The sequence below is a fragment of the Oncorhynchus clarkii genome, unplaced genomic scaffold (genome assembly GCF_045791955.1).
Source record: "Oncorhynchus clarkii lewisi isolate Uvic-CL-2024 unplaced genomic scaffold, UVic_Ocla_1.0 unplaced_contig_559_pilon_pilon, whole genome shotgun sequence".
Classification (NCBI taxonomy): Eukaryota; Metazoa; Chordata; class Actinopteri; order Salmoniformes; family Salmonidae; genus Oncorhynchus; species Oncorhynchus clarkii.
Genome location: NW_027260878.1, coordinates 69713 through 83906, shown reverse-complemented (window position 1 = coordinate 83906; position 14194 = coordinate 69713). Strand labels below are relative to the sequence as shown.

General features: G+C 47.8%; 1 protein-coding gene across 2 annotated transcripts; it reads right to left on the bottom strand.

The window, feature by feature from the left end:
• Nucleotides 1-236: 236 nt before the first annotated feature.
• Nucleotides 237-13920, bottom strand: LOC139402047 (heat shock protein 75 kDa, mitochondrial-like). 2 transcript variants are annotated; one of them, XR_011633193.1, is made up of 19 exons: nt 13713-13920; nt 12925-13182; nt 12614-12696; nt 12301-12441; nt 11761-11832; nt 10639-10799; nt 9611-9720; nt 9360-9433; nt 8804-8959; nt 8422-8542; nt 8178-8247; nt 7832-7979; nt 6070-6255; nt 5700-5838; nt 3157-3242; nt 2257-2402; nt 2002-2074; nt 466-1390; nt 237-366 (listed from the first exon to the last, which is right to left on the bottom strand). XR_011633193.1 is itself a non-coding variant. In XM_071146101.1 (18 exons), exons 1-18 carry the CDS (start codon nt 13828-13830, stop codon nt 1289-1291), a joined length of 2244 nt encoding a protein of 747 aa, XP_071002202.1. In that variant the 5' UTR covers nt 13831-13904; the 3' UTR covers nt 237-1288. The 2 variants fall into 2 exon arrangements, 1 of the variants encoding a protein (XP_071002202.1); XM_071146101.1 differs by having other exon boundaries at nt 237-1390; nt 13713-13904.
• Nucleotides 13921-14194: the final 274 nt, after the last annotated feature.

Genomic DNA, 14194 nt, shown 5'->3' with positions numbered 1-14194 from the left:
TCAGCTTTTAAAGGCATTTTCCTCTACGTCCACAGATAGCGCATTTACGGTCATCGCTGCAGACTCAATCAGAAATGACCTGAAAAATGTGTGCTATAATACAGAATGGATTGAATCCCAGCCTTAAATGGTTGCATAAAACATCTGTTTACACGAGACATCCAGCTAGACCGTGTGCCTGACTACAGGACGCTGTATGTTAGCACCAGGTATAAACGGGTCTCTAGAGGTCAATCCACAGGGTTCAGTAAATGGGTTTTATTCACAATACATCAGTATCATACGTTACAATCGGAGTATTAGACGCGCTCTTTCTTCGATGTCAGCCTTTGTTAACGGGTACAAAAAAAAAATTGGGATGGATTTCTAATAATATTGGATGGATAACTAATAATATTGGATGGATAACTAATAATATTGGATGGATAACTAATAATATTGGATGGATAACTAATAATATTGGACGGAGCACCGAATTAAGACATTTGTCAAATTCCACACAGATGGTAATATACACTCTCGTTCAAATTTCTCCCAGCAACACATCTAAATGTAAAATAAGTCTTTACAGTCAGTTTGAATACTATTGTCTGAAGGACAGGAATCTATGGCTCTAATATTGGGATTGCCAACCATCATATCTGAGGAATAGCTGGGAGGAAAATATCACCTAACAAAGCAATGGTACAAAAAAAATGTGGAACACGAATCAAGATGACAAACACTAAAATAGGAAGAAAAAAGAGGGCCAACAGTAACAATTGTATTGAACGGTCATCTAGGAAGTCTGCACGTCATGGAAATGTGTACGATCATTACAACAGTCCCAATGTCAATAAGATGTCCTTTACAAAGCCCTAACCCATTCTTCAGATCTGGGGTTTCCACTCTGCTCATGACACAGTCTGATAAATATCTGGGCCATCACACACAACATGAGTCAACACTGCTGGAGAGTCTGAGCAACACACACATCCACAGCTTGAGTCGTGTCCGTCTACTCCATTTTCAGGTCTCTGAGCAGGCCGAAGCCTCCCTGCTCTCCTCCAACAGTCCGTTGGTATTGAAGGGACTTTTCTGGGGTACAGATGGGCAGGCCTGAATGTGGAAAGGCCACCAGAGCCGTGTGTTGTTGATGGGGGTAGTATCTGCAGCATGTAGAGCCAGGTCACGTGTCTATGTAGGGCCTACAGTGACCTGACCAGTAGGACAGTTGGTTGGGGAGATGGGGAGTTAAACCAGGCAGTGACTGTAGTGTATAGGGCCTACAGTTGACGGCCGTGACGTCTCAGTGTTTCTCCAGCGCTCTGGTCAGCAGGTTGTTGAGGCGGGCGATCATGGGTCGGGGGTCGTCGTTGAGGCCCGCTGCGATCATGGCGTTGTCGTAGATCTTGAGGTCAAGGATCAAAAGGGTTAGAGACACATGCAAGACTGGTCTAATACCACCGTCTCAAGGATTCATCTTAGTTTGACATCTAGGAGTCCGAACACAACAGGTATGAGAATGAAACTGACACAAATAAGAGTGAAACAGATTGCCATTAAGCTCAGAGAACTATGAATGTCCAGAAGAGCCCCATTTCCAGAGAATCTAACTACCATGTTTTTTAAAGTGCTGATAATGTTTGTGTCTCAACCAGTGTTGAGGGTAAATTCCATTTCAATTCAGTACAATTCAGGAAGTAAACTGAAATTACACTGTAAATGGAATGGGCCCAAACCCTGGTCCCAGCTTGATATGGCTTCAGACCCCAAAGTGTAGGGAGTGTGACCCAGGATCGTGTGATCCAGGATCGTGTGATCCAGGATCGTGTGACCCAGGATAGTGTGACCCAGGATAGTGTGACCCAGGATAGTGTGACCCAGGATAGTGTGACCCAGGATAGTGTGACCCAGGATAGTGTGACCCAGGATAGTGTGACCCAGGATAGTGTGACCCAGGATAGTGTGATCCAGGATAGTGTGATCCAGGATAGTGTGATCCAGGATAGTGTACTCTACCTGCTCCAGCAGCAGTTGTGCGAGTGCAGAGTCGGACTCCTTCAGTGAGTGCATCTTCTTGATGAGGTCATGACTACAGAGGAAAGGGAGAGCAGGAGACAAGCACAAATCAACACAATACTATTTTGACATTGAATACTGCTGACAAGTTAAGCATTTCACTTGTGCATGTGACAAATACAACTTGAAACTTATGGATTTGCATAAAACGCCTCGATTTAGAGATCCCTCTCCCCTCCATCCCCCCTCCTGTACCCAGCGTTGATCTCCAGGGTGGGCTGCAGTATCTGGGCCCTCTCCTCTGTGCTGCGGGCCATCTGCTGGGTACGCAGGAAGTGGCGTGCGGCACCCATCTCCAGCACCGTGATCATGGCTGGGTGGGTGTCCAGACGAGGGGTCACCTGGAGGTCATGGGGTCAAAGGTGAAGAATGAGCAGTCACAGACAAAGGAAACCTTACAAATGGACTGATTCTTACATACAGTACCAAAGTCCAGTTAGCCAGTAGTTACTGTATATATAGGCTGGATCAAATCAGTCACACAAGACCACGGAAGAGGCCCTGGACCGTTCCCCACTGGGTTATAGTGATCAGGGTAATGGAACTAGTGTAGATAGTGATGGTAGGGTAACAGTCAGTACCTTGATGTTGGTGACTAGTGTAGATAGTGATGGTAGGGTAACAGTACCTTGATGTTGGTGACTAGTGTAGATAGTGATGGTAGGGTAACAGTACCTTGATGTTGGTGACTAGTGTAGATAGTGATGGTATGGTAACAGTACCTTGATGTTGGTGACTAGTGTAGATAGTGATGGTAGGGTAACAGTACCTTGATGTTGGTGACTAGTGTAGATAGTGATGGTAGGGTAACAGTACCTTGTTGGTGACTAGTGTAGATAGTGATGGTATGGTAACAGTACCTTGATGTTGGTGACTAGTGTAGATAGTGATGGTAGGGTAACAGTACCTTGATGTTGGTGACTAGTGTAGATAGTGATGGTATGGTAACAGTACCTTGATGTTGGTGACTAGTGTAGATAGTGATGGTATGGTAACAGTACCTTGATGTTGGTGACTAGTGTAGATAGTGATGGTAGGGTAACAGTACCTTGACGTTGGTGACTAGTGTAGATAGTGATGGTATGGTAACAGTACCTTGATGTTGGTGACTCTGTTTCCCAGATTGTTCCTCATCCAGGAGATCAGGTCTTCAGCCTGCTCCTCTGTCAGACGCTCAGAAGCTATAGACACAGGAGAGAACACAGAGTTAGTTTTAGAGTACTTCATATTGCTGTCTGACGCTAGGTTAACTCCTAGATTAGCTCTGTGGTTGGAGGCTAAGAGGCAGATTTCACTTCGTCTCCCATTAGCCAGGATTCCATCCAATTGGAGACAAAATCTGCATAAAAACCTGCGCATTTTCCCACCAGAGATGTGTGTTGTCCCACCAGAGATGTGTGTTGTCCCACCAGAGATGTGTGTTGTCCCACCAGAGATGTGTGTTGTCCCACCAGAGATGTGTGTTGTCCCACCAGAGATGTGTGTTGTCCCACCAGAGATGTGTGTTGTCCCACCAGAGATGTGTGTTGTCCCACCAGAGATGTGTGTTGTCCCACCAGAGATGTGTTGTCCCACCAGAGATGTGTTTTCCCACCAGAGATGTGTTGTCCCACCAGAGATGTGTGTTGTCCCACCAGAGATGTGTGTTTTCCCACCAGAGATGTGTGTTTTCCCACCAGAGATGTGTTGTCCCACCAGAGATGTGTTGTCCCACCAGAGATGTGTTGTCCCACCAGAGATGTGTGTTTTCCCACCAGAGATGTGTGTTTTCCCACCAGAGATGTGTGTTTTCCCACCAGAGATGTGTGTTTTCCCACCAGAGATGTGTGTTTTCCCACCAGAGATGTGTGTTTTCCCACCAGAGGTGTGTGTTTTCCCACCAGAGATGTGTGTTGTCCCACCAGAGATGTGTGTTGTCCCACCAGAGATGTGTGTTTTCCCACCAGAGATGTGTGTTTTCCCACCAGAGATGTGTGTTGTCCCACCAGAGATGTGTTGTCCCACCAGAGATGTGTGTTGTCCCACCAGAGATGTGTGTTGTCCCACCAGATATGTGTGTTGTCCCACCAGAGATATGTGTTGTCCCACCAGAGATGTGTGTTTTCCCACCAGAGATGTGTGTTGTCCCACCAGAGATGTGTGTTTTCCCACCAGAGATGTGTGTTTTCCCACCAGAGATGTGTGTTTTCCCACCAGAGATGTGTGTTTTCCCACCAGAGATGTGTGTTTTCCCACCAGAGATGTGTGTTTTCCCACCAGAGATGTGTGTTTTCCCACCAGAGATGTGTGTTGCCCCACCAGAGATGTGTGTTGTCCCACCAGAGATGTGTGTTGTCCCACCAGAGATGTGTTGTCCCACCAGAGATGTGTTTTCATCAGTCACTTGTAGGGACAAAAGGCTGTGTGTGATGACGTAATGTACATAAAATACCTTTTGCATTTTTTTAATGAATAAAAAATACAAAGTTAAATGGGTTTCTATTGTCAACAGTACTGAGGGTTCTCTCACAACACGTTAAATAGAGAGCGTGTCCACTCTGGTGTAGCAGGGCGCTCCAGCCAACAGCTGGCAGATACAGTGCTGGTGTAGCCTACATGACATTATTACGGGCAAAAGAGATAAATTACTTTTTGTCGTCAAACGGCAGCCAAGCATCAAACAACATGTCACCAGAATCAGACCCTGGAGATTTATTGGAAAGGAGCATCAAGATCACTGTGCACTTTCATCACCCTAAGTTCTTCATAACCTCCATCTGAAGCCTAATGAACTGCATGCTTTCCCCAGTCCTAGTGAAGTTCTTCATAACCTCCATCTGAAGCCTAATGAACTGAGGGCTTTCCCCAGTCCTAGTGAAGTTCTTCATAACCTCCATCTGAAGCCTAATGAACTGAGGGCTTTCCCCAGTCCTAGTGAAGTTCTTCATAACTTCCATCTGAAGCCTAATGAACTGCATGCTTTCCCCAGTCCTAGTGAAGTTCTTCATAACCTCCATCTGAAGCCTAATGAACTGCATGCTTTCCCCAGTCCTAGTGAAGTTCTTCGTAACCTCCATCTGAAGCCTAATGAACTGCATGCTTTCCCCAGTCCTAGTGAAGTTCTTCATAACCTCCATCTGAGGCCTAATGAACTGCATGCTTTCCCCAGTCCTAGTGAAGTTCTTCATAACCTCCACCTGAAGCCTAATGAACTGAGGGCTTTCCCCAGTCCTAGTGAGAGGACCACACAATACTTCCACCTGAAGCCTAATGAACTGAGGGCTTTCCCCAGTCCTAGTGAGAGGACCACACAATACTTCCACCTGAAGCCTAATGAACTGAGGGCTTTCCCCAGTCCTAGTGAGAGGACCACACAATACTTCCACATAAAAGCGTATCCACCGGCATTTCCCACATAATTCATTTTACAGAGACAAAAATATCCCACATTGTCCATCATATTTTGTTTTGTCGACATTTGGAAAGTTTACTGACAAATTTATCCGACGAACTTCACTCACATTAACAGGTTGGAAGGAAACCTGGTTATTGATATCCATGATCAGGTGAAAATGTGACATAAGTGGAAGCAAGGATTTCCCCTCGAATGTAAATTCCCGCAGCATTCAGTGACATGGTCAGAGAGAGATGGGTCTTACCAGGCTTGCTGTCCTGGTACTTCTCCTCCTTGTAGTGGTCCACCACAATGTCTGTTTCCACAGAGATCAGCTTCTTCTTGTCAAACTCTCTGAGGTGCAGGAGGGTGAGCTCGTCAAACTGCTCATAGCAGAACAGCACCTGGAGACAAAGAAAAGGAGACAAAGAAAACAGACTGACAACAACTAGAGGGAGTAATGATGAAATCCTGTCCACCACTGATGAAGTGACAGACATTATCCTCCACCATCACTTCTGTCTTATATTCCCATCTGGTCCCAGATCTGTGGTCGTTGTTTGACATGACAATGCTCATAGGAGTTAGCAAGACAGCCAACAGATCTGGTAGCAGGCTATCTGAAAACAACTCACCTCCATGTCTTTCTGCTTCATGGCCTCAAAGTAGGGGGAGTGTTCAGCCAGGTGTCGGTTTGGGGCACACAGGTAGTAGATGTTACGTGTCCCGGCCTTCATACGGGAGCCGTACTCCTTCAGGTTGGTCTGCTGGCCCGCGGGTAGCACTGAAGACTCAAACCTCAACAGCTTGCCGATGTCCTCCTGTACAAAGACAGCGAGAGAGACAGAAAGGACTGAGTGATAATGAGTGTGGGACATGACTGACATAATTCACATTTCTGATTCCTAGGACATGATCCTCTTGCTCCCTTCCCCAAAAAACCTACACGCATACCATTTTTTCTATTCTTCACACCTCCATTCCTCCACCCCAGCTCTCCCCTGTCCCAGTCTCACCCTGACGTCCTGCTCTCCCCTGTCCCAGTCTCACCCTGACGTCCTGCTCTCCCCTGTCCCAGTCTCACCCTGACGTCCTGCTCTCCCCTGTCCCAGTCTCACCCTGACGTCCTGCTCTCCCCTGTCCCAGTCTCACCCTGACGTCCTGCTCTCCCCTGTCCCAGTCTCACCCTGACGTCCTGCTCTCCCCTGTCCCAGTCTCACCCTGACGTCCTGCTCTCCCCTGTCCCAGTCTCACCCTGACGTCCTGCTCTCCCCTGTCCCAGTCTCACCCTGACGTCCTGCTCTCCCCTATTTCAGCGCCCCAGTCTCACCCTGACGTCCTGCTCTCCCCTGTCCCAGCCCCCCAGTCTCATCCTGCTCTCCCCTGTCCCAGCCCCCCAGTCTCGTCCTGCTCTCCCCTGTCCCAGTCTCACCCTGACGTCCAGCTCTCCCCTGTCCCAGTCTCACCCTGACGTCCAGCTCTCCCCTGTCCCAGTCTCACCCTGACGTCCAGCTCTCCACTGTCCCAGTCTCACCCTGACGTCCAGCTCTCCCCTATCTCAGCCCCCCCAGTCTCACCCTGACGTCCTGCTCTCCCCTGTCCCAGCCCCCCAGTCTCACCCTGACGTCCTGCTCTCCCGTCTCAGCCCCCCAGCCTCACCCTGACGTCCTGCTCTCCCGTCCCAGCCCCCCAGCCTCACCCTGACGTCCTGCTCTCCCGTCCCAGCCCCCCAGCCTCACCCTGACGTCCTGCTCTCCCCTGTCCCAGTCCCTCAGTCTCACCCTGACGTCCTGCTCCCCCGTCCCAGCCCCACCCTGACGTCCTGCTCTCCCGTCCCAGCCCCCCAGTCTCACCCTGACGTCCTGCTCTCCCCTGTCCCAGCCCCACCCTGACGTCCTGCTCTCCCGTCCCAGCCCCCCAGCCTCACCCTGACGTCCTGCTCTCCCCTGTCCCAGCCCCCCAGCCTCACCCTGACGTCCTGCTCTCCCCTGTCCCAGCCCCCCAGCCTCACCCTGAGGTCCTGCTCTCCCCTGTCCCAGCCTCACCCTGACGTCCTGCTCTCCCCTGTCCCAGCCTCACCCTGACGTCCTGCTCTCCCCTGTCCCAGCCTCACCCTGACGTCCTGCTCTCCCGTCCCAGCCCCCCAGCCTCACCCTGACGTCCTGCTCTCCCCTGTCCCAGTCCCTCAGTCTCACCCTAACGTCCTGCTCCCCCCTGTCCCAGTCTCACCCTGACGTCCTGCTCTCCCCTGTCCCAGCCCCCCAGCCTCACCCAGACGTCCTGCTCTCCCCTGTCCCAGCCCCCCAGCCTCACCCTGACGTCCTGCTCTCCCCTGTCCCAGTCCCCCAGTCTCACCCTGACGTCCTGCTCTCCCCTGTCCCAGCCCCCCAGTCTCACCCTGACGTCCTGCTCCTGCGTGGTGACGATACCCTCCCTGATGAACAGGCCGTAGTCCTCAAAGAACTTGGCGTATTTCTCAGGTTCCTTCTTACTCTGGTCCATCAGGAACTTGATGATACGCTGCTGTAGAACGTCCCTCAGCTTCCTGTAGAGAGAGAGAGATGGAAAGCATGGCAGGGAGAGAAGCGGAGATCATGAGAGAATAAAAGGGAGTGAGAGAGCCGTGGATGTAAGAGAGAAGGAGTAGAAAGACAATATTAAAAGAGGGGTGATGTGTACAACAGACTTGACATAGCAGTGTCATTGTCTGGAAAGAGCTGATGTTGTAGGGCTCCAGTCTCACCTGATGAGGGTGCTCTCCTGCAGCAGCTCTCTGCTCAGGTTCAATGGGATATCCTCACTGTCCACCACACCTGTATACACAAATACATACACACTGTTATACTGTAACACTACTAGCATTTACAATCAACAAAGGATCCGGAAAGAGACAGACAAGGAAACACACCAGAGGGCAGATGTGAGGGGAAAGATGAAGGGAGACATTAAGATGGGCACAGCTGAGGAGGTACTGAGTAAAGACTGACCTCTAAGGAAGCGTAGCCACTTGGGCAGGATTTCAGTGGCCTTGGTCTGGATGAGAACCTTCCTGCTGTACAGAGCCACACTGGAGCCCATCTCTCTGCTCACGTCAAACATGGACGGCTTCTGCTCACACATTGACACACAGTAATATTACAGGCAGTTGTGAACATACCGGGACGTCCACATTTACAACTGTCACAGAGCCTTGATCTCAGAAAGATCTCATTTAACATCACTTATTAGTTTCTCTTTTCCTCAACAAGTATCTTTGCTCCCTTCCTCTCCCCAGTCACACCCTTGGTGGCCAAGTGCTCCCCAACCCTCTATCCCCAGCCCATCCTAGCCCTCTGCTCCCAACCCCCCCCCCCCCCCCTTTCTCCTCACCACGTCTGGGACGTAGAAGATGGAGCGGATGTTGACGGGGGCGTCAGCGCGGTAGTGCAGTGTGTAGCGGGGCTTGTCGTACGACTGAGCCACATAACGGTAGAACTCCTCGTGCTGCCACTCACTGATGGACTTGGGTTCCATCATCCACAGGGCCTGGGAGGGACGTTAAGATACCGGATGGATACACTGTTACACACAGAGCATGCAGGCAGGCAGGTACACACACTCACTGCACAGACAGGCAGGCAGACACACACTACACTACAAAATAGGACTAATAACTGGGAATCAGTCCAACAAGTTTTGAGAACCAATAAGTTGTCAGGGCCAATTAATGTATCAATCAGTTTGTCTCTTGACTTTGTTTCCAGATAAGTTGATTCCCTCTATTAGAATCCATCGATAAGTCCAGCAATTCAACTAATCCTCACTAACAACCCCATGAAGGACATTAAAGCCATAACAATCAGTGGTCCAATGAAAAGCAATCGCTGTGGTCCATCTCAACCCTGTAAGAAGTCGATAGAACCAGAAGAGTGGGCCAGGTGCTCACCTGGAGAGTGTTGAGTCGTCGTCCGTTCAGGAAGACGGGGAAACTGACAAAGTTGCTGTATTTGGTCACCACCTCTGCAACAACATATGACATCTGTTAGTCCTGCCTGGACAAGCAGCAAGCCTCCCAGCCTGACACAGACCCTGACATGAATCTTACAGGAACGATTATGCATGTTGAATGTCTACTATATATGTGGAATGTCTATAAAAGACAGTACAGTTATCAAAGGGGTCTTGTATGGTCCATACCTTTGACTCTGTCCTCAGCAGAGAACTCCTTGCAGTCATCCTTGAGGTGCAGCACTATCTTAGTGCCTGGTCTGACCCCACTTGCCTCAGCTATCTCAAACACTCCAGACCTGGGGAGCACAGAGATCACACACTGTGGTCCATATCTTTACATTAAACACTCCAGACCTGGGGAGCACAGAGATCACACACTGTGGTCCATATCTTTACATCAAACACTCCAGACCTGGGGAGCACAGAGATCACACACTGTGGTCCATATCTTTACATCAAACACTCCAGACCTGGGGAGCACAGAGATCACACACTGTGGTCCATATCTTTACATCAAACACTCCAGACCTGGGGAGCACAGAGATCACACACTGTGGTCCATATCTTTACATCAAACACTCCAGACCTGGGGAGCACAGAGATCACACACTGTGGTCCATCACCTTTACATCAAACACTCCAGACCTGGGGAGCACAGAGATCACACACTGTGGTCCATATCTTTTACATCAAACACTCCAGACCTGGGGAGCACAGAGATCACACACTGTGGTCCATATCTTTACATCAAACACTCCAGACCTGGGGAGCACAGAGATCACACACTGGTTCATATCTTTTACATCAAACACTCCAGACCTGGGGAGCACAGAGATCACACACTGTGGTCCATATCTTTTACATCAAACACTCCAGACCTGGGGAGCACAGAGATCACACACTGTGGTCCATATCTTTTACATCAAACACTTCAGACCTGGGGAGCACAGAGATCACACACTGGTTCATATCTTTTACATCAAACACTCTAGACCTGGGGAGCACAGAGAGCACACACTGTGGTCCATATCTTTTACATTAAACATATTAAAATGTGTTACTAAGACATACCTCGCTATCACACCATATTCTCGCACAATCCATCGACATACCTGTCACCTCTCCATCCTTCTCTCCCTCCTCTTTCTTACCATCCCTTCCTCTTTTCACACTGATCAAATTCCTCCCCTCTCCAACCCTCCCTCCTCTCCTACCCATCAGAGGACCACTTGTATCCGGGGCTGTTGGGCTCGGCTGACTGAGAGTAGACGTCCACACGGTCAGCCACCATGAAGGCAGAGTAGAAGCCCACACCAAACTGACCAATGATGGAGCTGCTGGCCTCCGCCTGGCTCTGCAGGGACTCCAGGAAAGCCTAGGAAGAAGGGATGGGGGATAGAAAGAGGAAGCAGGGGTAAAATGTGAATGAATGGAAAAGAGACACCAACAAATGTGAGCAAATTGATGAAACGAGAAAGCTTAGGCCCTGACATTGTAATTGAATGAGATTGTAGATTCATTTTTTATTTTTTTATTTCACCTTTATTTAACCAGGTAGGCTAGTTGAGAACACCTTTATTTAACCAGGTAGGCTAGTTGAGAACACCTTTATTTAACCAGGTAGGCTAGTTGAGAACAAGTTCTCATTTACAACTGCGACCTGGCCAAGATAAAGCAAAGCAGTTCGACACAAACAACACAGAGTTACACATGGAGTAAACAATAAACAAGTCAATAACACAGTAGAAAGAAAAAAATAGTCTATATACATTGTGTGCAAAAGGCATGAGGAGGTAGGCGAATAATTACAATTTTGCAGATTAACACTGGAGTGATAAATGATCATGTGCAGGTAGATACTGGTGTGCAAAAGAGCAGAAAAGTAAATAAATATAAACAGTATGGGGATGAGGTAGGTAAATAGATAACGATGAATTTGGGGAGGGACGATACCAGAGATACCAGAGATCGTTACAGAGATGGTGACCACTCATTGGTAACGTGGCAAAGAAACAATCCACAAATTGAATTTCATTTCTTTATGAAAACAGCCCTACTGTTGGAAACAAACAGTACGCTGTCATCCAGAGTCATGTCATTATTTTACAAGCTAAGGCACAATATTTTACATACAGCAGGTTTTTAAAAGGACCAAGGCCTGCTTCATGTTTTCATTTTTGCCATGGAAAGAATATTGTGATACTGGTATTATCACAGGCCCATAATTTATTTTTTGAATATTCCTCAAGTCATTGGAATTAAAACATGAATGAAATGGGAAGGCAGATAATGGGGAAATGTAAGAGATGTAACAAAGATAAGGGAGCGAGGTTTACCTTGGATCCAGAACGAGCGATAGTCCCCAGGTTGGCCACCAGCTCCTCTTGGTTCATCCCAACTCCTGTGTCCTAAAAGAGGAAGGTATACTATGATAAATACGCTGCTGTTAAGCCATCACCAAGAGCAAAGGACCATTCTGTAATACATTCCTCCCTATCTTTGGAACTACAGCCAGCTGTCAGAGCTACAGCCAGCTGTCAGAGCTACAGCCAGCTGTCAGAGCTACAGCCAGCTGTCAGAGCTACAGCCAGCTGTCAGAGCTACAGCCAGCTGTCAGAACTACAGCCAGCAAGTTTTATAACTGTGCAAGTTCTGTTTCATCCACCAGGTGGCAGACTGTGCTATACAGAACTTTGAAATGAACAGAAACATCTAACAGTGATTATGTGCATTTTAAGTCAATCAAATTAGCATTTGACGATGATTCATGACTAAAATAATTCTAAGAAAAATAGGATAAAAATGTAAATAAACTCTTTAAAGCATGTTAGCAGTTACCACAGCAACCCTAGTCCCTCGTCCTGGTTTGGGCGTACCTGGATGGTGAAGGTGCCCTTGGCCTGGTCCGTCTGTAGGTGGATCTCCATGGGGGCCGTGTCTCCCCCTCCCGTTATCAGCTTGTGGCGCAGCTTCTCCAGGGCGTCACTGCCATTGGAGATCAGCTCACGGATGAACACCTGAGCAATGGGCCAGGATGGAAAAGGTTAAAAACACAGAATATCTTAGCGTAAGGTTCCTGAAATACCTAGCTAGATATAGCAAGCACATTATCACTGGTCCATCAGTTAGTCATTTATATGCATTCAAAACAGTTCTCAAGTTGCTGTGACTGGTCAGACCACCCCTCACCTCCTTCTCAGAGTACAGAGATCTAGCAACAATGTCCAAGAGTTTCTTGGTCTCAGCCTGGAACTCATGCTTGGAAAAGGTGCCTGGACAAATCAGATTGAAAACGGTTAACTTCATTAGTTTAGCATGCTAAGGACACAGGATGTGGACTAAAGTATATCATAAGCTACACATACAACTATCCAGTGTCCATTAATGTTGCCAAATCATAATACTATGACAATCACTGGCTAGTGATGTTGAAGTTCCAATTGTTATAGCACAAAACTGAGAATGTTAGCTAACAGGTCTGAGGTCAGAAAACATATCACCTTGGACATTCTCTGTGTCTTGGATGATTGTGTGCAGGGGTTCTTCTTCGGGAGCTTTATCCTCTGCCTCTTGAATATTCTCTACTTCCTCAACCTTCTCTGTCGCAGGAGCTTTCTCAGCTTCTAGATCCTTGTCTGTATCCTGAGGGACTCTCTCAGCTTCCTTGGTGCTGTAGTAGGAACACTGGGTGAGACAAAGGCTGGGGTTCCACATGCCACTTCTGGACCATTGTTTCTGCTGCTGCCTGACATGGGCATCTGTTGACAGGAGGGGATAGGTGGCGTGCGAGGTCATGCAATCATCATATTGAATATTCAAACGCATTGAGTGTCAGTGGTCATGGTTCACTTTTAGAACGTCCTTGTCTTGGATTTATCTGATGCAACATGAATGCAAGTTTACAATGAAGTAGGTTAGGTCAAGGATACATCCTTATAAATTTGATTTGATTATCCTTGGTAAAGATACTGGTCGTCTGTGCTGCGGTACGGGGCACATGCAACTGTCCCCATATTTATATACAATGGTCCGGTCACATATGTAATTAATTCACCAGATGCCAAATATCAAAATATGCTAGCTAGCTCAAACAAAAATAGTTGGATGGCTAGTTAAGACACATTTGTCAATAAACACCGCATTCCACAGTCGTCGACAACTTCATGTTGCATATGACAGGGAGTGAGTGATCTTGTGTAATATAACGTCAGGCAGAGCACGCTAACATTAGTTAGCTCATATAACTGCAGTGCTTTAGCTAGCGAACTAACGTTAGCGAGCGGCTTACCTTCACTGAATGGTCCTACAGTCCTACTACCCAATCCTCGTCCAGAAGACAGGAGCCTGGAGTTGGCCCTTCGAGAAGAACCCAAAGCGAATTTGAACAATTTCAGGCACCGAGACATCTTTGACAGAGCAAGAGGTCGTTTGACCTATTCAACACACGTTAAACAGAAGTGCGACAACTGCAAGCACAAGTAGGACCTCTCACAGTCGCACAAAGATTACGTAATTCAAGCTACTAGCATATTGCCTGCTTAGAGAGATGTGAGAAATAAATGAAAATACGGGAATTAGACAGAAGACTTTGGTGCAAATGAAAAACCCCATTCCCAGCATAAGCTACATTTGCATTAAGACAAATCTACGATGCAAGACAGGAAAACATGTTTAAAGTTGTCAATTCCAAACGTCCCAATATTTACCTTTGATTGAAGGTCATTGTTGTGTATACTGTTAGGGGTTAACTGTGCAGCAATCAATTATTTT

Coding starts and splice junctions, on each gene's coding strand:
- LOC139402047 (XM_071146101.1), bottom strand. CDS start 13,830: ATGTCTCGGTGCCTGAAATTGTTCAAATTCGCTTTGGGTTCTTCTCGA. Junction 5,839..6,069: donor TGAAGCAGAAAGACATGGAG/GTGAGTTGTTTT, acceptor CTTTGTCTCCAG/GTGCTGTTCTGCTATGAGCA. Junction 2,075..2,256: donor ACCCTGGAGATCAACGCTGG/GTACAGGAGGGG, acceptor TTTCCTCTGTAG/TCATGACCTCATCAAGAAGA.